This window comes from Chiroxiphia lanceolata, chromosome 4 (genome assembly GCF_009829145.1).
Source record: "Chiroxiphia lanceolata isolate bChiLan1 chromosome 4, bChiLan1.pri, whole genome shotgun sequence".
NCBI lineage: Eukaryota > Metazoa > Chordata > Aves > Passeriformes > Pipridae > Chiroxiphia > Chiroxiphia lanceolata.
The window spans coordinates 10211794-10233777 of record NC_045640.1 but is presented as its reverse complement, the minus strand read 5'-3'; the positions used below and the strand labels follow the sequence as shown (position 1 = coordinate 10233777).

Sequence of the window (21984 nt, the reverse complement as noted above, 5' to 3'; positions counted from 1 at the left end):
AACATTATCCCTCCCCAGGACTGCTGCAGATAAATACACTCTCATTCACAAATACAGCTGTACACTTAAATTTTGCCTTTTCTGATCTCATTTAGAATCCCAGAGAAGTTTTGGCAAGCATGACTATTAGATACAATTAAAAGCTCAACTGTGATAGTTCTTGGTTAATTGCAAAGAGCACTGTGATTGTGAAGTGTAGCTACATTTGTAGAGAGTTCAAGTATTTTTGCATATCTTAATAACGCTCCTTATTTGATAGTAGTTGAAAAGAAGAGATACTGGGGAAAAAACTCTAGCAAGAATGGATCAAGACCTTTTTATAAATAACCAGAGAAAAATCACTTACAGTAATAGTTATATTTTATTTTTTCTTTTAGTTTCAATGTGCAGTATTTTCAGCATTTTTTTTTTTTAAACTTAAACATACATCTAAAATTATATGCTTTCCTTTTCCTTAGAGTACAATTTCTTTTCAGGTTGGGGCTCCAAGCTTCTGCTCATCATCGCCCTCAAACTAAACACCACCACAGGGTGCATTACCTTATCCTTGTCAAGTTTATCCAACTTGCTGGTGTGTATACACGGACTGATGGGAATGATAAGCTCACACAAAATGCACATGACAAAAAGCAGCACATGCTTCACAAATGCTCTGCAGCATTTATACCCAGTTACTTGAATACAGCTAAAACTTGATATACAATAGAAGCTCTCCTGGGTATGACTGTGGGAGTCTCAAGATTTTTAATGAATATTTAGGTAGCATGCACAAAAAGTTCACCCAAAATCTTAGTATTAGGTAAAATTAACATAATGAATTACCCCAAAATTTTGCTACATTGCTTACTCTAGTTTTTACAGCAGCTTGTTTTCACTTTAGAATACTTAAACTACCTAAAAACTAGCAAAGTACTTTGCTCTCTTATAACTTTCATCAGCTGTATCCTTATAACCAAATTTGTTTTAAAAGAGCAAAGCACCTACCATTGTCACTTTGTTGATTTCTACCTTTAGTAGAAAGTTTAGTTGGGATTGTACATGGAAAAATTCTGATCTATGCAATGAATGTACTCAATCAGTTCCCCATCTTCTCCCACCCTATCCCTTTCAACCACGGGGTAAGATCCCGAATGACTGAATTTAATTAAACTGCTTATTGCTATATTTATTGCTCATTATACCCTCAAATTTCTTTTATTTAGGAAGTATAAATGCTTAGCCCTGACAGCTCCACAAAATCTTAAGACAAACAAGGTCTGCTGCTCTTGGAGAACTGTCTTTGCAGTGTTTTTGACACAACCTCCTATATAGTTAACAGCCACTGAAAAAGAAGAATGGTGAGACAGAATGCTGTTGAGGCAAATCTACTAAATATCAACAAATTACTTTTAACCCAAAAGGTTCCACTTGTTCCTCCCTTTGTTTGATCTGAACCTGTTCACTCATTACTCAGTGCTTTCGGAATGCTGCTGCTGCTTAAGAAAAAAGCAATGTCTTGGTGCTGAGAAGGCATTCCTACCAAAGCAAAAGTAACACACAATCATTTACTAGATGCTTTCGGCAAGAACTGACATCTGAGTATACACTTTAGAAAAGATTTAAATAAACTCACATTCAATTTCAACTGGAAAAGAACATAAATAGTAAAGAAAACTTTGAATCCTGCAAATAAAACTGGTTTACAATGGGTTGTAGTTTCCAACTCCTCACTCTTGCACTCAGTGCAAGGGAGAGGGCACGCTGAAATGAAACCCAAACCAAACTTTATTTAATGGGCCAGTGGGTAGCTGGCCCAAAAACTATTTATAACAAGTTGGCTGGCATATGGTGTTCTTAGAGGAGGGCCACGTTACAGATTTAGTAAAGTAAGTTCTTTGACAACTGAATTGTAAATGAAGTTTTAAACATTAATCTGTCTCATGTATGCTCCCTGTCCTGCCATACCTCTCATCTTGTAAGGCTGCAAAAAAGCCAGTTTCACTGCAAAGCACATTAAAGATGCTGTTTGCTTTGTTTAGCCAGAATACCAAATGTATGTCTTAAACCCAAACACACTTCTACCCTGCTATCAATGAAAAAATAAACAGCCTGATTTTTCAGAATTAGCTTTCTGTCTACAGCAAGTTAAAAACATTCTGTGAAATAAAATCTCACATTAAGTCAATCTCAAGGGACAAGCAATATATTTATTTCCTTTAAACCCAACATCGGTATCTCTATGTGGTCACTTGTGCTGCTACTGCCCCTATCACACACCTCTTGTCACTAAGAGCAGAAAGGAGTGATTTTGAATATGATTTCACTCCAAAAGAAATGAGGGTGCGGCAAGCATGTCTGGGAAGTGGACAGGGAAGTGTGCTGCAGTGAAATGTTAGAACTCAAGCACTACCAGAGTGTGTTTGCACACTAGGAAGACCCTTAAGCTACATTCCCCTTCAGGTCACAGAGAATTTCCTATGAGGAGGTGCCCCTCTTTAGACACTCAGGACACATTACAGGAGGTGTATATACTAAGACAAATCTCCAAGAGAGGTTAAAACAGATGAAGTCATTACTACCAATGAATCTGTGTGAGGTTAGAACTGACTGCATCAGCTCTAGAGCTTGTCTTGAAACAGGTAATGCAAATATTTGCTCTAAGGCTGGCAATGGGCATTTGAGGAAAGGGAGCCTGCCACAACTAATGTTTTTCATCCAGCCATGCTGACTTCAATGTATTTCTTCAGTGGCTGGAAAGATTTTATGGCAAGTCCCAAACTGGTTTGGAAAGTTTCATAAAAGGTCTAGCTCCCTGATCCCAAGGTAAAGTAACCAGCTAGTCTGTGTTAATCATGAGGAGCTTAAAATCATGAAGAATTTAACAGTTTTGTAACACAACATATAGTGTTATACGGTGAGAATATGACTAACTTGATGCTTAAAAAATATATTAAAATCTATTTTAAATTTTGGAAAATAGCTTACAAAAATATCTTCACTTAAACTATATATCATACAAAAACTGACTGGTGTGTGGGTTTACAGTACAAAACGATTACTGATGGTTACAAAAGGGAAGCGTGATCTATACTACCCCTTAATGAAAACACAGGGCATTATATCTCACTGCCTGGAATTAGACTTTTATCAGAATTAAGATAATTTCCAATATAACTCAAAAACTTTCAAACAGTATCTATTTTATTAAACCTTTTTCTGAAATCCTGCTCAGTTTCTTTAAAAATCACCACAGTGCTGTGGCCCAAGAAAGAAGAGTAACCCAACTAAGGGTGGAAATAATTGCTCTAGATAGTAAGATCTGTAGAGAGCTAAATACAGCAACATCTACAGTTGTTTCTACTGCCCACACTATCAATTTCCTCTACCAGTTTCTAAAAGGAAGTGACACCAGCGGACAATTCCTTTGTAATCAATTTATGGGCAGAAGCAACAATTTTTGGTCTAGATTGGAATTAGTTTAAATACATGGGTTTAATAAATACAAATATACACATCTGTATACATTAAATGTTGTCACATGTGTATAATTTCAACATATACATTATATACAGAAATACATACAGTACATGCTCCTCCTGACAACACTATCTCATTTTTCCAAGTGTCACCAAAAGGTGTGATAAGGAAATGAAGAGAGATTACATGTAGGATCTGACTGAGAACCAAGGTATCATTTCTCTATAATGAAAGAATGACAACAAATACAACTAAAGACAAATGCTGTGCTAGATTTCCTCATGTAAAGCTTAGGAATCAATGGCATTCCCTGGGTGGTGAGTAAAACCTAAATCTGGCCCTGTGTAGTGTCCTGAAATTCATGGATATTTGTACTGTTTGTGTCTAAAGCATTATGTATACACAGGTAATAAAAGAGGTTGTGTAATTTAACACTTTAGCCAGTCCCCAAATAGACCACAGCAGCCTTCTGATTCTTAACTGCCATCAAAACTTTGTTTACATGAAAGTGGTTTGAATCCAGGTGACTCCATGGTCTCAGTTAGGAAAGGTCAAACAGTTGTTGACTACTGGGGAGCTTGCACCATTTTGTCTCTTAAAATGCCGTACAGCAAATAAGAGCAGTTTCTTAAGTATTTAAAGTTTGATCCAGAGTAACTAGTCCTCTTTTTTACCATTATGTCTCAAAATAAAAGAATTCAAAAGAAGCTATAGTAAAATGGATCACAAGAATGCCTCCTTAGTACAATTTCTCAAGACAAATAAATCAACATATTCCAGTTTTAAAGCACTTTGAGAAAAAGTGAGATGCAAAACAAGATGTAATCTGTACATTAAGATGGATTTCCAAAAGGAACATGAATTCAAGCAAAGGGAAAAAAAATGAGGACAATACAGATGTCAAGACATTCAGTAGCATGGCTTCTGTTCATCTCCAATTACAGCACAGCTCATGCACGACACATCTTACAATTTTACATACTGTACATAATATAGAAATATTTAAGTTAAAATTTCTTTCACTGATATACCGTACTCAAATTTTAAATCCTGAGAAGAAAAAAGAAAAATGTGTGGTTACGTATGTGCACTATATCTCCGATATCACCAACACATACACCACTGGATATCAGAAAGTCCAGAGAGAGAAATCACATGCTGGAGGTGCAAATCATAAAAGCCATTTTCTCTTTTCCTTGTTTGGGAGAGACATTAGGAAACAATTTCTATTCTGTACTACACAACAGTATATACAGGGACATAAAACTATGAAGTTGGCTAATGACTGCAGCAGTAACAGTCTGTCAGTGTCTTACCGGCTGCACCACAGTGGCTTCAGCTGAACACTGGAAGAAGAGGAATACCAGTTACCTTGCATGTGGTACTTGCTCGTATTTACAGCTACTATGTGTGTCTCAGGTTAGTCCCAAACACCACTTGAAAAACACTGACATACTTCTTTCCACTCACAGGTGCCTGGTGTCAATGAGAACTACACTAGACTTCTCAGGTGATTTCCAGTGCTGCAGAGCACTTGTCCGTGCGTGCTGGAAGTAAAACTGACAGGTCCATATTTATCACAAATGCAACCCCAGATATTTTCTTGATCTTGCATTCCCCATAATTCATATTCCAACGCTAGTCATGCAGTTCCACTACACATCAGGGTGCTCAACATGCTGTGACCTTGTGCACATTTTGCAAACAACTTAGTAGGCGATGATATGGGGTTCCTGGAGATGCCACCACCTCAAACACCGACTGAAAGGCCCTCCGATCTAATTCTTCATCTATCTGATGTCGGTAGAAGTCTATGGCCACCAAACAGAAGATGTTAACATCCACTTGCTCTGATTTTCCCATTCTGCTGATAATATGTGGAAGACTGAAATATAAGTTAAGGTCATAATATGACAGAGGTTGCTCATCTTTTGGTGTAGCAGTTTTAAACACTGTTCTGCAAAAACATGGTTTATTTTTGAGTTCACCAACAATGTTCAAGTGCAAAATACTATCATCTAGCAATTCAACTACTAGTACATTAATCTAATTCCTTCATTAACATCATACGATTTTTAATCCCCAGAAATTCATTTCAATCTAGCAGTAGTTTTCTTTATCCATTGGAGCAAACAATGCAATCAGCCACTGCTGAGAGCCAAAGAGCACTGCTGAGATTGAGAGTCATTAGGAAGTTTCAAACATGACAAATGGCCACTTTTTCATCTGGTCACGAAACACAACAGTTATTTTTCTGTTTGTTTGAGGGGTTTGTTTGTTTTTAAATAAACCCAGCACTAATACCCCCTATGTATGCCTTTTGGCTGTTCCGATTTATTTTGGCCAATGTTTACTCTTACTGCAGTGCACAGCCAGGGGCACACTTGCAAAATACAGTTTGTATATAGAGGATACTTTTCTTGAGTTTGAGTTTGCTGACTTTTTTCCTTTTTTTAAAATACATTTTATCTTGCAGAATGAATATAAAGCAAAGCTTTTAAAGGTCACAGCAGTGCTATCTTGGTGAAGTTTTTAAAAAGTCCTTCAAAGTAAGGACTTTCCCAATCATCTTGCATAGTCACAAGGAACAGATCTTAAAGCAGCAGCTTTAGATAACTTTGTTCTTCTAATCTCTTTAGAAGTTCTTTTTTTTTCCTTCATACCTGAGGTACAACAGCACAAAGCAATATACACCACTACTAACTGCAGTAAAACTGCCTTTTTTGTGTACTCTTATCTTTCAAGGCTATCAATGTGCTTTACAGAATCACTGTTATTACCTAGAAATGGCACACTTTCAGTCTTTTTAGGATACATTGCTGAAATCCATTGACTGGTGGAAGCACTGACAAAAAAACAGGAAAGACTCCACATTGCCATTGCCACGGGTGTTCTCTGCGTGAAGTTAGAGAGAGAGAGCATCACCCAGTCACGGACCATTGAGGACTGTCCAGTGCTATGCAGTGTCTGGAATACCTGCAAAATATTGTATACAAGAATAAAGTCATGGGGAAAAGTTTAGTTTCTCTTTTAAAGGTTCTCTCCAGCTATAAAGCTCTGAGGTTCACAAACCAGATTCTTGGAGAGTCTGAGTCTGAAGAATTTGTGAACTCATGACACATGTGCCAAACTGAAGTAATCATAGAGAAGTGCAAGACTTGTCTGGTGCCTGTTTTTACAGATCAAATGTGGTGAACATATGCACTCTCCAATGATGCATGAGTCCAGTAAGTGCTGAAGAGCAAAACACATAGAAGCCCAACTGAGTCCATAGGTGTTTCACTGCTGGGTTCACAAGGTCAGATGACCTGGGATGGCTCCCTGAGATCAACAGTCTGATCAGAAATACTAATTTTCTCTTTATTTTCTCATTATCACTGATTGAACTGTATTGCTATGGGCTTTGGCTTCCAGGTGACATGGGGATTCTAGCCCTCCATACTGTCTGGAAGACAAATCTCACAGACATACAGCTCAAACACTGCAACTGGTTTGTTAGATTTAATTAACAAAATTGGTATTTGCCCCTTAGACTGAACTGTTATTTGAAATCTTCTGAAACATTTAAGAAGAAAAATACATGTATCAATACTACCTTATAAACTACTGTTGCCATGAATTGTGGGTATGGCTGTTGATTGGACAGAAATTCTCCAATAACTTTATTCATTACATCTTGTGGGGGAAAAAAATCATCAAGGAACTGTGGAAGGATCCGAGCCACTACTCTAGCTTCAAAAGGAAATCCCTTCCTGATCCTGAAAAATAATAAAAAAGAAAATATTTTATGATTGAATTCCAGTACATATCTTGTTCCATTCCAGTTTAATTGGCAATAGAAAGAACATTTTACTTTCATCTGTACATAAGCAAGTTCTCAACACTGATGGATCCAAATCTGCATGTAATCTTAGTAACAGACTACTCAAAGAGGTCTATCAAAGCTATCAGAAGTTGTTACAGGTATGTCCTTCCCCCTACACTCCCCACTTTTTTTTTTTAAATAGTCACATTTTTTGAAGGTCTGGAATTGCATGAGAGATGAGACTTAGCAATAGGAATGCTGAAAAATCCAAACAAGAACAAAAAAGGACAGGGAGATCACTACTCCTAGGTATCAGAGAAAAGACCATTTATAAGGAGAATACTAATTTCCACTCATAACATCTTTGCATTTTTTTATTCAAGGTCAGAATGACCAATACACCAAACAAGAAAAGCAAGTTGTGCTGCTCTGTAAAGAGGGGAAAAGATATTCCAACTTACAGCCAATTTTGCTTAAATAACACCGATTGGAAAGTCTTTCTAATAAAGGTTGTATCTGTTGATATGTCAAGATTAAGTTACCATCATGTGATTCTTCCCTGCCAAAGTTAGTTTCTGCTTGTAGTATTCACATTTGTTTTGCTGCCTCTTCAGAGTAATATTTTCAAAGGCACTCAAGCACTGCTCTAGTTCTGTTCTCACTGAGTGCAGAAGTGAAACCCTCATCCAGTTTTTATGGAAAAAACACTGAACACTTGAAAAAATGTAAACCATTACCCACAAACTACTACACAAAATCTAACATGCTATAGTCACTTAAGACAGCTTGAGATTGTCAGATCAAAACAGGGGTTTTGAAATGTTTCCTTTAATGAGTTCCATGTGAATACAGAAGTTTTACTGTACCCTTCCACTGCAATTACTTAACAGCCTTGGAAAGAGCAACCCCTGGGTGGGGGAAGGGGAAAAAAGTTTTAAACTCTTAGGGTGGTTTGAAAGATTATTTCCTGTAAACTGGATTTATATCCTTGATTATGTAGAAGACATCCTGAAAAGCACTTAAGAGTTTGACCTGAAGGGAGCTGAAAATACATTTATGAAGTATTATGGTTTGTTCAACACACAGTATCAGTTAGGACATGTCTGTTTTTCATTTACATTCCTGTACATTTGTGCTGCCTTCAGCAATTCCATCAGTGTTACTGTGTATACTAGGAGGGTAACTGTTAAGCAATAGTAAGTAGAGAAACATCATTAATTAAATATGAGAACTGTCAAATAGAGAAGTGACCACACAGTGATGAACACAATCATTTCCCTCCCAGTGCCCCACTTACATGTTTTATTCTCTTACCTATCAAAAAGGACAGACACTCGTTCCATAGCTACGATCACAGATTCACTGTCAGGAGCACCAGGATTTGCATCTGTGATACGACTGGGGCTGATTTTTTCCTTTCCTAAACCAAAACAATTTGTTACAAATTCACCGTGAATGTTAAAATAAGACCCTTTTTACTCCTGGTAACAACAGTAAATTGAAAAAAATTAGCACTGTTAGTAAGGCAGTCTCTCAGCACATGAAAAAGTGAATACCTGTGTACATGCAAGTCAGCATTAATCCAAGGGCTGCCATTGCTCTGTGGGGGCTCTGCACATTCACCCTGTCAACACTCAGTTTAACCAGTGATTCACTATCCAGCCTAGAAAGTTGCTCTGAAAGGAGGAGTCGTTCTAATCCTCTCAGGACACAGTGATAAATAATGGATGGTGTTGATTCATCACTTCCAGACACCATGACTCCACACATCTGAAATAAAGCAAAAAGACAACTGCCTGGTTTTGAGGTGTATTTAGGTCATCTTCTAGCACCATACCACTGGAACTAGTATGGCATGGCATCAGATATTAAGAAGAACTGATGAAGGTAAGCCCAAAAGCATACCTACACCACAATCAAGTAATCAAGTGTTAAAAGACTACTAATTGGTGATCCCAGGTTACATGAACACCTGTGACTGGAGGCATCACAACATACCTGGATAATTCCTGCAGAGAATTCAGGCCCTACATCAAGTGGGTAATTCTCAATCAAATAGAAAGCAGCTGCACACATTACCAAGATGTGCTGTTGGTTATGGATATTCACACAACTGTAAATAAGCAAAAACACCAGTGGTCACATCAAAGTTGCCTAGGTCACAGAGACACTATAAACAAATCCTAGAAACACAGTATTTTTGCACATTAAATTGATGCCATTTTTAAAATCTCAAAAAGTATCACCAAGATGTCGTAAGAGAACACAGCTTATCATGAAAATCCAGTGCAATGCAAGAAATTGTCAGGCCACATAATAAGAAGTTATCATTGCCTGACCTGTTTAGGAGAAATAAACTTCATTACTGATCCTGCAAGTCTTACTCCATGAGTGTGCCTTTTGACAGAAAAATGAGGTTTAAGGAACACAATTTACCAAAGAGACAAAAGCCTGAACTATGTTTTCTCACCCTCAAGTATCATTTTGCTCTGTAAATTAAATGCAAAATTGGATGATATTTTCAAAGAAAATACCAAAACCTGCTTGATACAACGGCCTGCTCTAAAATGTACTGACAACTGCAAACAGAGAACCCTTTTCTTCACACAAACATGCAACAGTTTGGAGCGAGGGGGGAAGGGGGAAAGAGTCTTACTGTGCTACTCCTCTCAAATTGGAGAGCAGATACTCGCTGATAATTGGAATGAGTTGCTTTGCTGTCTCATCAAGCAAGTCACACTCAAGGATATAAAGAATTCCATGTAGAGCTCCAATCCGACTTGGCATATGGGTGCTTCTTAGGGTTGATTCCAGCAGTCGACTTACAGGTTCAGCCACAGCTTTATCCTAATACATCCAACAAGAGTATTCATTAGAAGTCAACAGTGGTTCAAAATACTGGCAAGTCCTGTCATTTGGCAATACTTGGAACAAATTAAAGAGCAAAAAATAGGGCATGAACCAGAGCCTGGCTTAAAACTACTTTGAATCAAATGTCACAAGACTAATGCAATCAGATAAGAGATGATTTGCAGATTAACTAGTAAATTGATGTTACTTTGTGAGCTGTTTCTTGAACACTTCCAGGGATGGTGACTCCACCGCTTACATTCCAATGCTTGACAACCCTTTCAGTGAAGAAATTCTTCCTAACAGCCAAAGCCCAATCTAAACCTCTCCTAGCACAATTTGAGGCCAATTCCTCTTGTCCTGTCACTAGCAGTCTGGGTAAAGAGGCCAACCCCCAACCTTGCTATAACCTTTCAGGAAGTTGTAGAGAGCTGTAAGGTCTCCCCTGAGCCTCCTTAGGCTCCATCTTTAGGGACATTGTTTAGTGATGGACTTGGGAGTGTTAGCAGTTAGACTCAATGATCTTAAGTGTCTTTTCCAACCTAAATGATTCTACAATTCTATGTTTAGTATTCAAACACCAAGCAGGTATCAGATACTTCACTCCCTGTTATTAAATTACAACAACTTACCGGCATATGCAAAATCTATTCTGAACTGTTAGCTTTGAAAAGTCTTTTTCTTACAATCTAAGTATTTAGTAGAAATTCTTTACTTCACCTTGTCCCTGTATTCATGAATTATCCAAGATACAGGACACTTTTACAGTGTGTGCTCTCTCGTTGCTCTTTTTAAGTGGATTTTCTACATAACTGAGCACAGGACAAGTAACTCCTGATGGAATTAACTGGGTTTTTTTTACTCCTACTAAGCTGTTATATTCAGCTGTTTGCTTGTAAGAAGGTGCTATTAGTTCACTGAGTGGGAAATTACAGCCTAGTCAGAATAAGCTGATCTGTAAAACTTTCTGTATGTTTGCCATCACTTTCACAGCCTTCCCTTGAGCAGTCGCTGCTACAATAGCTACTGGAAGCCCTATTCCAAAAGTCTTTCAAAACTTCTCTAATCACTATTACCCAGATAGCTTTGTATTAGTCTCAGAGTTTCTAGAAATGCTAACTTCTTCCAAAAGAATTTGTAATTATTTTTCCTAAATAATTCCACTCTGAAATGTCCATTGGAAAATGCCTCTGGTCTACACATCGAAAAACAGAATGATGCAATGTAGGGAAGAGTGAGGGAAAGAAAAGGGATATCTGACTATCTGGCTACATATTCATTAAATGCAGTGTCCCAGCCTCCCATGAGATTACAGCCATTCATCTGCAATACAAATCTAGCAAAAGCTGTTCCACAAGTCCTCAATTCTGGCCTGAAGTGTGACAAATGAGGAGTCCAGGGCAAAGGCAACACTGAACTAAGTGAGACAAACCAAAAAGCACATTAAATTATGCTCAAACCTCAAAAAAATCTCAAGCCAAACCCCCTTACTGTTTGCAATCTCTGAAAGCCCAGAATAATTATTCTATTACCTCTTACAGCCATGCAGACCAGCTAAGGGGTATTCTTACAGACAAACCACTCTTACCAAGTACACACCAGACTTTGCAGCAGAAGCTAAGGATGAATTACCCAGACACTCAGGAATTTGCAATAAACTTTCATGAGAATTTCTTACCATTCCCAGAACAGCAGCAGCTTTACAGGTAGCTGGTATCAAATACTGTACAAGAATCTCATCTTCTGATGGATGCACCTTTCTCAACTCTGTCAATGTTGTATACATCATCTCAAACTGATTCCTTTCTGTAAACAAGTCTGATACTGCCAGAAGCTGTACAGAAATTAAAACGGAAAATAAAAAAGCTCATTAGCAGACAGCCAAAAATTGACTCTCCCTTCTGTTATAATTGCAAGCAAAAGATTCCTCCAATTTTCTATTAAATGTGTAAATATTTATCTAAGTGTCTGAAATAACTATCAACTGTTGTTGTCCAGAATTAATTCCCCCATTCATTTTGGACAACAATTACCTCCAAATTGTCCCTTTTTTCCAAAAGGTTTACAAAATCAAATCCACTAAGTAATTCTGAGAAATAAACAAACATTGCCATTTACAATGTACTAAACCACTCCAAAACACTCAATACATACTTTTTTTGCAAGGATAGTTTAATTTTAAGTCTTTTATGATAGTGAATAATGGCTATCAAGACACACTTCACACCTGTGTTCTTTAGTTTTGCTTCTACACTTCAACAGTCAATTTAATTCTCTAATACACTATTGTTTCATCTTCATTTTCTTACAAAGGATTAGGATAACAAAATCTTGTTTTAGCAAGCAGTCAAGTAAAATACTGGTTATCATTAAGTAACGATAAAGTATTTGTAATGTAGCAGCAGAACATGAAATCCAGGTGCTTATAGAGCTTAAATCAGTATAATGTTGTAGTTGCTCAAATTATATTTCTGTACAGCCCATACAATAGCACTGCAGGAAAATTCAGTGTGTTCCATACATTAAAAGATGCTGTATAAAAGCTGCTTAGCTCCAAATACTTGGTAACATATACTCAATTATGACTCTGAATAATAATTTGGACTTACTGATCGCACCACTTCACTGATCAAAATAACTGGTGTTCTCTTGCTAGGGTTTGATGGCAATATCCACTGACTGTATAGTTCAAGCAAGAACTGAGAGCAAGAATGTATATCTACACCAGCCCTGTGTTTCCTGCAAGGCACAATAAACAAGTGTTAAAATGGCTATTCTTAGGTCCTGCTAAAATACTTGATTTGAAATAATACAGTTATTTACCAGCACTCAATTTATAAAGCCAGCTTATTGAACTCAACATGAAGAGATAAAAGATTATTAATAAGTCAAAGGAAGGAAAAGACAAGAAGAAAATAAGACACCTGGTGTTTATAGGAGAGGTTGGTGGAGAGGAAGGAGCAGGTACGTCATTCTCATCTTCTTCATCCTCACCCCACTCTTCTTCTCTCAGTGGAGTGATATTATTTCCCAACCATATGGAGTGTATAGAGACCTTGCAACATAAACAAAAGAGAAAAACAAATAACAGAGAAACACATTTAACACCCCCACAGTCAGAGTAGAAAAATCTTAAAGCCTGATACATTTTTCCTTTAAACGACAGGCAACACACAGTATTCTGGCTGAGAAGAGACACCCAGTTATGATCTACCTACCCTGCATCACTCAGAGGTCTTAGTTTCTACTTGACATTAAACAATCCCTCAACTAATTTTTCACAAACTGAAAGAAATATAATAAAAGTCAAGTTCAAAGTTGAGCTTTTAACAAACCTGTCCCAGTTTATAATCCATATCTCCTATTTCTCGTTCAGTATTGATCTGCAGTAAGAGCTTTTCATGGCTGATAAGAGCACCTACAACAAAACATAAGATGAATTCTTTTAGAAGTGCATAACAAAGTAGATGTGAAAATTGCTTCATTTTCTACAAACTGGATTTCAAATAAATTTTCCTAAGAGTATCTTTTCCATTTCTTATTTGTAAAAGAAATTCACTCATCCCTTTTCCTCCCTCCCACAAGAACTTACCTGTAGTAGCAGGAGAAAGTGATGGAACAGGGTCCCAAGCTTGGTATAAGTGATGAGTAGCAATATTATCTCTCTTGGATACCATTGCTTGGATTTCCTGCTCAACAATTCCCCTGATAACACTTAGCTTCCTCCCAAACCTGAAAGGCCAATAGAAATCAATTTAAGCAGATTTTTCCTTTAACATTTTTGTGCAAGTCTGACTGGCTTACTCTGCAATGTTATGTGCCTGTGCTTTTTTCCATTATTAGGGATGCTAAAACTGAAAAGTGTTGAGAAATACATTCTGCACACTGTTTGCTGGATTTTAATAAGAAATTATCTTTTTCAGATAGTCTTTTAACTCAGCAGGTTCATGATGCTCAGTCCATGTAACTTCTATGTAAATAGACCCATCTATACATACTCTTGCTTAGAAAATAGAGTGTACATATTTTTGCTGCAGCTTGACTAAGCAATTGTAATTATGTGTTAATCACAAATTGTATGCATTTGAAAACAAGTAAAAAACATACCTTGTGTCCAGAGCTTTTAAAGCTTTGTTGCGGGGCTGCTGTTCCAAACAACTGACTGCTGGATTGCCTGCAACAGGTATTGTCATTGCACTCAGCACCAGGGAGGTTATGGCTTGTACTGCAAGAACATTAATTTGGGTCCTCTCTGTATCTTCCTGTAAAATGAACTCACTGTGATTTGAATTGTATAAAAAAACCCAAAACAACCAACCAAACAAAAAACCCGAAAGCCCTGAATATCAGTTTGTCATCTTTCACTAAATTACCATTAATCAGCCCAACATCTAGTCTTCTTCCCGTCCAGAAGTCTATCTGACATAAACAGTGCACACAAAGCACTGACTGCAGCAGGAACATATCCTTCCATCTCATCAGCTACTCTGCATGCATCCTGTCTTATCCCAACAGCATTGAAACCTCAAGATGTCCATTTTGGAACTTTTCAAGTGTTTAGCTTCTTTCTTTGCAGCTACCCATTAGTTACTTGGTGAAACAAAGCATCAGACCACAAAAGAGACTGTAAGATGGTAACAAATGTTCAACTTAAAAAACCCCTGCAACAACCTCCTTTCAGGTAGTTGTGGAGAGCATTGAGGTTCCCCCTCAGCCTCCTCCCAACTAAACACTCCCAGCTCCCTCAGCTGCTCCTCATAAGACATGCGCTCTAGACCTTTCACCAGCTTTGTTGCCCTTCTTTGGACATGAATATTTTGGTATAGAAATTGGTATATAAATACATAGATACATATATTTTGGTATGGTATATAAATTGGACATGAATTTTGCTATAAATTCCTTCAGCTCTGATCCCTAAATGCCCTCCACTGAATTTTGAATGCTTTCCTGAGTTAGAAGCCCAAATATCTAATATACAGTCTACAACTGGGAGTGAGACACATCTCCAGGTCAGTTAATTTCTAGCCAAGAATCTTAGAAAAAAAATCTTACCAAAGAAACTCCCCTTAAAGTTTGATTTTTAGATAGCACAGGTAATTGCAGTAATACATATTAGTTACAGTTAACTAGTATATTTCCTAAAGGCACAGTTCTCTCACACAAGTTCTCTCTCAAAGTTTTTAGAGATCCTTTGCCTAAAGCCAAACATCTAATCAAGCAAATTTTGAACTGTGTTGAGTGATGTACTAATATAGTCGAAACAGCTTTTTTTCCAAACTCTTTACATGCTTGCAGAAGCTTTAAGCCATAAGATGGATGTGTCTGAACTCACAGGGAAATGAAAAGAAGGAAATACAAAACAGAAAAAATGTCTTAGTTTCAGTCACTTCTTTTCTGCTCTACAGTTTTCTTAGTAGAAACATTGTTCTTAGTTTAAGTAAAATTTCATTTAAAAAACTCAGTGAATGATGTTACCTCTTGCTGGTTCTCCTCTTGATCCATTACAATAGGCTGAGTTACAAGCACACCAAGCAAAGTAGCCCAAGTCTCTTCAAACTGAGTACGGCTGATCCATCCTATGGAAACACCCAGAGACAGCCATTTATGTCAGTACAAATGTAAACATGGAACAGCATTAAAAAAATGGGACATCATTTCCATAGATTTAGTTTCAGACCATTTCCTACTGGATTTGGCATTTTTGTAACGGGACAGGCTCTCCAGGGAAGTGGTCAAGGCACCAAGCCTGACAGAGTTCAAGAAGCTTTTGGACATTGCTCTCAGGCACATGGTGGGATTCCTGGGGATGGTCCTGTGCAGGGATGGACTCGATGATCCTTGTGGGTGTCTTTCAACTCAGCATATTCTGTGATTCTGTGTAATCACTAGAGCTGAGATTTAAACTGTTCTACTTTTGAAAGTGATGAACTCCTTAGAAGGGAGTTCTGTACATTACTATTACTATTTAAAAGGTCCTGTTTGGTAATTGCTTATAGACATTTAAATATTACTTCGATTGTCCAATTTTCAAAGCAGTGAGATCTATCAGGTTTTCACAACACAAAAAATAATCCAGAAACTTGGCCAATTCTCACAGAAAACAAAGTCATGGAGAAACCCATAACAATCCAAGGAATCTTCATGCCCTAAAAGCAAAATGACCAAGTTGCCTAGAAATAGTCCATTAAAATTCAAGCACTTTTTAAAGTTTTCCCAACCAGATTTTTACCTATAAAAGACTGCAGAGGGTTCCTGAATAATACCATGCAGTTTATAGCAATGATACCTATACAGAATCAAAAATGAGAATGTTATCTTTGACATTATAGTGATTTAAGTGCTAGACCACAAGTCAGTAAAATATTAACCCATAGACTGGGGGCAGGGATGAACAGATGGACCCAAAAACCACAAAGACTTTCTGTAAGCATATGGAAAATTTGACGCATTATCCTTGACAGTCCCATCTGTTGACAAAGACTTGAACTTTTAAGCCATACTGCTCTCGTTCAGCAAACCTTAACATACCCAGAAGCTTTAAAGTCACATCATCTCATTTTAAATGTTGAGAGTTTGCCACTAAATTCTATTTATATTAATAGAAAAAAAGCAGGGGAAGCAAAATATTCTCGAACATACTGACAAGAGTATGCTCCAGAAAACAAGTGGCCATTCTGCAAGAGCACCTTGAAATTATCTCCCGAAGTTGGACTCGTTTTTGGCTTTATTTCTATAATTTATTCTCTGCATTTAACAAAATATAAGAATTACTGCAGCACAATTACTAAACTGCTCTGAAATATAGTATCTGTCTCCCACATAAGCAACAAAAGTTAGCAAACAGTACTAGATACAGTTATTCAGTAACTTCACAACACAGGTAAATGCCCAATAAGAACCAAGTGTATTAATTTTTAATTTTGTACATACCAAGTGTATTAATGCGATAGATGAACTCCTTAAAGATTTCTTTTTCTTGAAGAAATTCTACTGGGATTTCAGGAAAAACGGTGCCGAAGTCCCCTGCAGGCTTTGGTGACCAGCCTAATTTCCACACCTAAAGAAATATAATAAAAGTTTAATTATATAAACCAAATATAGCATTTACATGACAGCTCTAAATATACGAGTACCATTCAAAAGCAACGAGACATCAGTAAACAAAGTAATTCTCCAAATAAAATACTTTGAGAAAGTTTCAACATCTAATACAGCTTTTAGAGATTTTGGCCTGCTTTTTTAATTTTAGGGGTTTTTTCAGCATGTTTCTCACAGTTAATTAACTACTCAGTCTTATGGTCTAAGCTGGGACATAAAAGTAGTAAGTTCCTGTCACATATTTCAGTTTAGAATTTAAATGCCAGATGACTCTCAAGATTGTGTAGATATGCTGAAAGGGAATTCAGGGAAAATAGTTCACATACTCCTGACACCTGAGAAAGCACAGATACATCCCAGAGTGGACAAAAAATTCTCAGTCAGAAAAATCTCTTTTGACATCCCTTCAAAAACAGAGAAAGGCCTGAGAAATGGCCTTCCACATATCAGGAAACTCCCTTTCGCTTTGCCTAATAAGCATGTTTCTGGTAATGGTTTTGAAGTTTACTTAAACAAAGTCATTTCACAGTACTAACAATACATGGAGGTAATCACAAGATGTTCTCAAATCCACGTTACATAAGCCAAAAGACCCAAGATGACTTAGGAAAGAATGGTAATACCAATCCACAAGTATTTGCATGGAATACATGGTGTAGTACCACACACAAATACCTGAATTAGTTCAGACACCTCAGCACCATTGCATCATTGTGGGGCTTAGCAAGACAGAAAATGTTGTGTGTTAAAGAAGGTATTAGTGTAGATTTTGCACTTCTTCCAGGTTAAGCAATACCATGAAGCAGTACGAAATATAAGCCCTAACAAAGCATCCAGTTCTTGCTCTTTCCTTCTTAAACTACCAGCTAGATAATTTTTCACCTAAGAAGGTAAGGAGCATCTACACTCCCTGCTAACCAAATCTGTGAATCTAATGTAAACTCTTATTTGATATTTTTACAACATTGCAACTCAGTGTTCAAAAAGGCAAACTGGTTGATCAAACTAACTCAAGGCTGAAGTCCTACTGATGCAGAACTTGAGATGCAGCACCCATGTTTGGTTTTCAAAAAGTTTTTCAATAACTTTGAAAGTCCTGATAACAAAGCATCATAAACATACCAAGGGAGGTACTCTTGTGTAACTATTCACTAGAGGCAGCCTTGCTAAACTGATGATGATGTTCTTGAGGACAGGAGTAAGAAAGGCGGGGATACTGCTGTTTCTTTTGTGCCCCAGTGACAAGACAGTCTGCAAGCATTCCACCATCTCGGCTACCATTTCACACGCTGCAGTAATGTGCTTGGTTTCTTTGTAGGGAGAGAAAGAAATTCAGTTTCATGAATCTAGTCAAAAGACATAATTTTTTTAAAAAGATAGAAAAACAAAGAATTCTTAACAAAAGAGTATGTCAACTAAAAAGAACAAAACCACAACCATGACACATACAAAGAAATATTCTAGAATATTTCAGCTAGTTGATGAGTACTCCTATAACCCTCCCTGCAATGGCCTGCATTGATTGACAGTCTCAGTGCTGGAGATCACCAGTACCTGAGATCTGTCAGCAGAGCAGTTCCCTTGCCAACCCCAGCAAGAATAGGCCACACTGAACAGAGTATTGATGTGAATTTAAAGTGACCAAATGAATCTGTTTTATGAGAAAACAGTCTCATAGCTGGCTCTATGCTAAACCTGAGAAGCAGATAATTTCTGTAGATGGCAGTGATATCTTACTATACCAGCACAGCTGGATATGGAGGACACTGCTGTCCACACATAGAGTAGACCTGACCTTCACCTCAACATAGTTGCTCCCATGCTGTACAAGGGCAGATAATTAATCTGCCATTCTTCACAAGAAATATTAACAATTCTACCTCTCCCACACGAAATTTTAAAATCCCACAACACTTTGAAAACCTCAGTCTGTAGTATGTTGCACAGCTAACAATCCTCCAAAGGAAACATCTGCATTAATGTTTACCTTCCAAGGAAAAGCAACTGTACCTGTCAAAAATACGTCAACCTATATTTAATAGACATTTACCAAATACAAATAAGGTCTGAGATGAACTCTCATTGTTAAAAATAATAGTAATGGAAAGGGTACTTTCAAATATTTCTTCAGTGAAAGTTTAAGGTAAAGTGGAATTCACTATTTACTTACTCAGTACATTTGAATCAACTTCACCATCAGTTAAAGGTTTTGAAGTATTCTTCTTTCTTTCAGGACTAAGAAGTTGATTACCAGGTTCCACAGCAACTGAATTTGAGAAAAATATTTGAAAGATACAGCTATTGCATACTTCATATTTAATTTTTCTAATCAACACCACATAGTAATCAAATGTTTAACATACCCAAGGCATCTGCCATGTTCAAAAGTAAACACAAAACTTTAAATGAGAAATTAAAGTAGTAAAAAATAACTTTGTCAAAAAAATAACTAATAAGGACTCAAAGGAAATATTCCAGACCCTCACCCAGCATTTGATAGCAATGACTGACAATTTATTAACAAAATTTTCTTCTAGCTGTTCAAACTGCACTCACCTGCTTCTATGATAAATCTAATGCAATTAATTAAGGAGCAAGCATATGTTGCATGAGCTGCAGAAGACAGCAAATTCCAGAGAGTAGGCTGCTGTAGTGTCAGACAGCAACAATCCAGACCAGCTTGAAGATCTACACTTAATGGAATCTGGTCATGCATTAAATGCCATGATAGTGCCTGTGTAAAAACAGAAGTTTCCCGTTAATAGCAAATTCTCACAACAGAACAACTTCTAACCGAAGATAATTTTTTGTTAACTCAGCAAAATGTAAAGTTTTATTAGCAAATAGTATGGAATTTTTTTCCTGAGAGAAGATTACAAGATTACAAGATTGCAAGAAAATTATGACCGTTATATACTGTTTATTCAGTGTCCCAAATATCAGTGCAGAGCCCATTCTCCCAAATGCCAAGGCCATTCCATCAACCTCTCCTTGTAAAAAGCTGCTCTTGTCCCATAAGCCAAATGTGATTTACTAGCACAGGTAAAAGACCAATGAAGAAATTTCTACAATTAAGACAAAAACATTGCCCACATCAAAAGTTACTCAGTGGTTATCAGTTTAAGACAAAGTTATTCCCTCTTCCAACATTTCATCACATCTTCAGTTATGCTGTAGTTTCTTACCTCTATTGACATCACTACGAATTTCAGGATATCATCCTCTTTGTCAGGAGGAACACGGAGACCAACTGGTAGTTTTGAGAGTAACAACAAATACTGAGCCAGTGCACGACAAAGTGTCATCATAGACTGATACATCACCTCATCTCCTACAAAATAAGATTGGATGAAATCTAGCAGTTTGAATTTTTTCCCTTCAATAAATGCTTTTCAGAGTTATTTCATAAGCACTTTTATGCCACATATCTTGATATTTTTAAATAGCAAGTTCATGTATTCACAACACATCGGTAAAGTATCTTTGCAGTGGAGAGAATAAACTTTAAAAGACCATTATTTCTATTACCAAAGATATCGCTTAGTTTTTTCCAGTAGGCTGATGGCTCAGGTGGCAATAGTGGTTGAAAAACCTGGTGGTTGGCAGGAAGGTTTTGTACAGCAGAAGACACGTGATCCAGAGTTACCCTCCGAGCTGTTTCAAAGAGGCTACTCTTCTGGTCCCTTGAGATTTCATTCATGCCAAGGCTTAAACAAGGTGCTAACAAGCTTAGGTTGAATTCCTGAAATCAAAGAGTAAATAAAAAGAAATTGCTGGCATACTAATATGGTGGTAAATTGACAGTTTAGCAATTAACTAACTTACTATTATGACCTCTGCTCTATTGTGGTGTAACAACACCACAGTTAAGCCCACATGGGTTCCACATTTAAATTCCAACCAGAACCATACTGGAAAAGAAAATGCTTATTCCAGATTTTCAGGACAATGTGTGAAAAAAGCTTAAGGACAGCATATACACAAGGAATCTTCAAGTAATAAGCTTTCAAACCAACAAGTCAAACATCTTCTTAAGAACAGTTTCTCCACTATTATTTCTGCATACCAGCAGCAAATGTAACATAGAGAATTTGAAAAAAATATGTTCTTAGAAAAAAAAGTAACAGATACAAGCTGTCCTTTACGCCAGATTCAGTATCTGTGGCCTGTTACTGGCACACTGCAAGTCATCTAGCACAGATTTTGAAAAGGTTACAGAAAAACAGATGGACTGTATGGCAAAACAAGAAGATTATGTAAAATGGTAACACAGGATTATTGTGATTGCAATACGTAAAGGAATCTTTGCTTCCACTCTATACACCCAACCTGTACTACTACAAAGATACTATTAGCAATATTGCTAGACACAGATTATCTACTGTGTCACACAAATGTCTACTATTTTAGCTTCCAAAATGAACTACAAGTATTATAGAAATTTGAAGTACCTACATTTAAGAATGTAACCACTTAAGAATGTAATCTATTAATACTATCAGTATGAACACTGGAACTACTTACATCCTCTTCATCTGACAAAGAAATTACCTTGCTGGTCATGAAGGAGTTCAGGTCAGGCTGAGGAATCCTATTTACCAGCTCTGCACCTTCCAGCAGTGCTGAGTCAGATCTGATGCAACACTGTGACCTCACTAGTGACACATACCAGTCCTTTAATAATTAAAAAAGGAAATTTATTACATATTTGTTTTCAGAAAATAAGACAGTTCATGGAGGCAAGAGGAGAACTGCTCCTTGGCACTGAATGT

At 37.1% G+C, this 21984-nt stretch overlaps 1 protein-coding gene across 5 annotated transcripts in view; it reads right to left on the bottom strand.

Annotated features, from left to right (window-relative positions):
- Nucleotides 1–342: 342 nt before the first annotated feature.
- HTT (huntingtin) overlaps nucleotides 343–21984 on the bottom strand; it is an 80279-nt gene continuing 58637 nt past the window's right edge. For all 5 annotated transcript variants that reach the window (XM_032684897.1, XM_032684898.1, XM_032684901.1 and 2 more), the window contains 21 exons: nucleotides 21764–21886; nucleotides 20741–20954; nucleotides 20398–20543; nucleotides 19769–19946; nucleotides 19383–19478; nucleotides 18335–18522; nucleotides 17045–17171; nucleotides 15590–15690; nucleotides 14219–14373; nucleotides 13704–13843; nucleotides 13447–13529; nucleotides 13036–13166; nucleotides 12721–12850; nucleotides 11790–11945; nucleotides 9918–10108; nucleotides 9260–9374; nucleotides 8818–9031; nucleotides 8576–8681; nucleotides 7052–7214; nucleotides 6272–6432; nucleotides 343–5341 (listed from right to left, as the gene is read on the bottom strand). In XM_032684897.1, coding sequence (XP_032540788.1) covers nucleotides 5128–5341; nucleotides 6272–6432; nucleotides 7052–7214; nucleotides 8576–8681; nucleotides 8818–9031; nucleotides 9260–9374; nucleotides 9918–10108; nucleotides 11790–11945; nucleotides 12721–12850; nucleotides 13036–13166; nucleotides 13447–13529; nucleotides 13704–13843; nucleotides 14219–14373; nucleotides 15590–15690; nucleotides 17045–17171; nucleotides 18335–18522; nucleotides 19383–19478; nucleotides 19769–19946; nucleotides 20398–20543; nucleotides 20741–20954; nucleotides 21764–21886 — 3132 coding nt within the window. In that variant the 3' untranslated portion in view covers nucleotides 343–5127. The remainder of the gene's footprint in view (nucleotides 5342–6271; nucleotides 6433–7051; nucleotides 7215–8575; nucleotides 8682–8817; nucleotides 9032–9259; nucleotides 9375–9917; nucleotides 10109–11789; nucleotides 11946–12720; nucleotides 12851–13035; nucleotides 13167–13446; nucleotides 13530–13703; nucleotides 13844–14218; nucleotides 14374–15589; nucleotides 15691–17044; nucleotides 17172–18334; nucleotides 18523–19382; nucleotides 19479–19768; nucleotides 19947–20397; nucleotides 20544–20740; nucleotides 20955–21763; nucleotides 21887–21984) is intronic.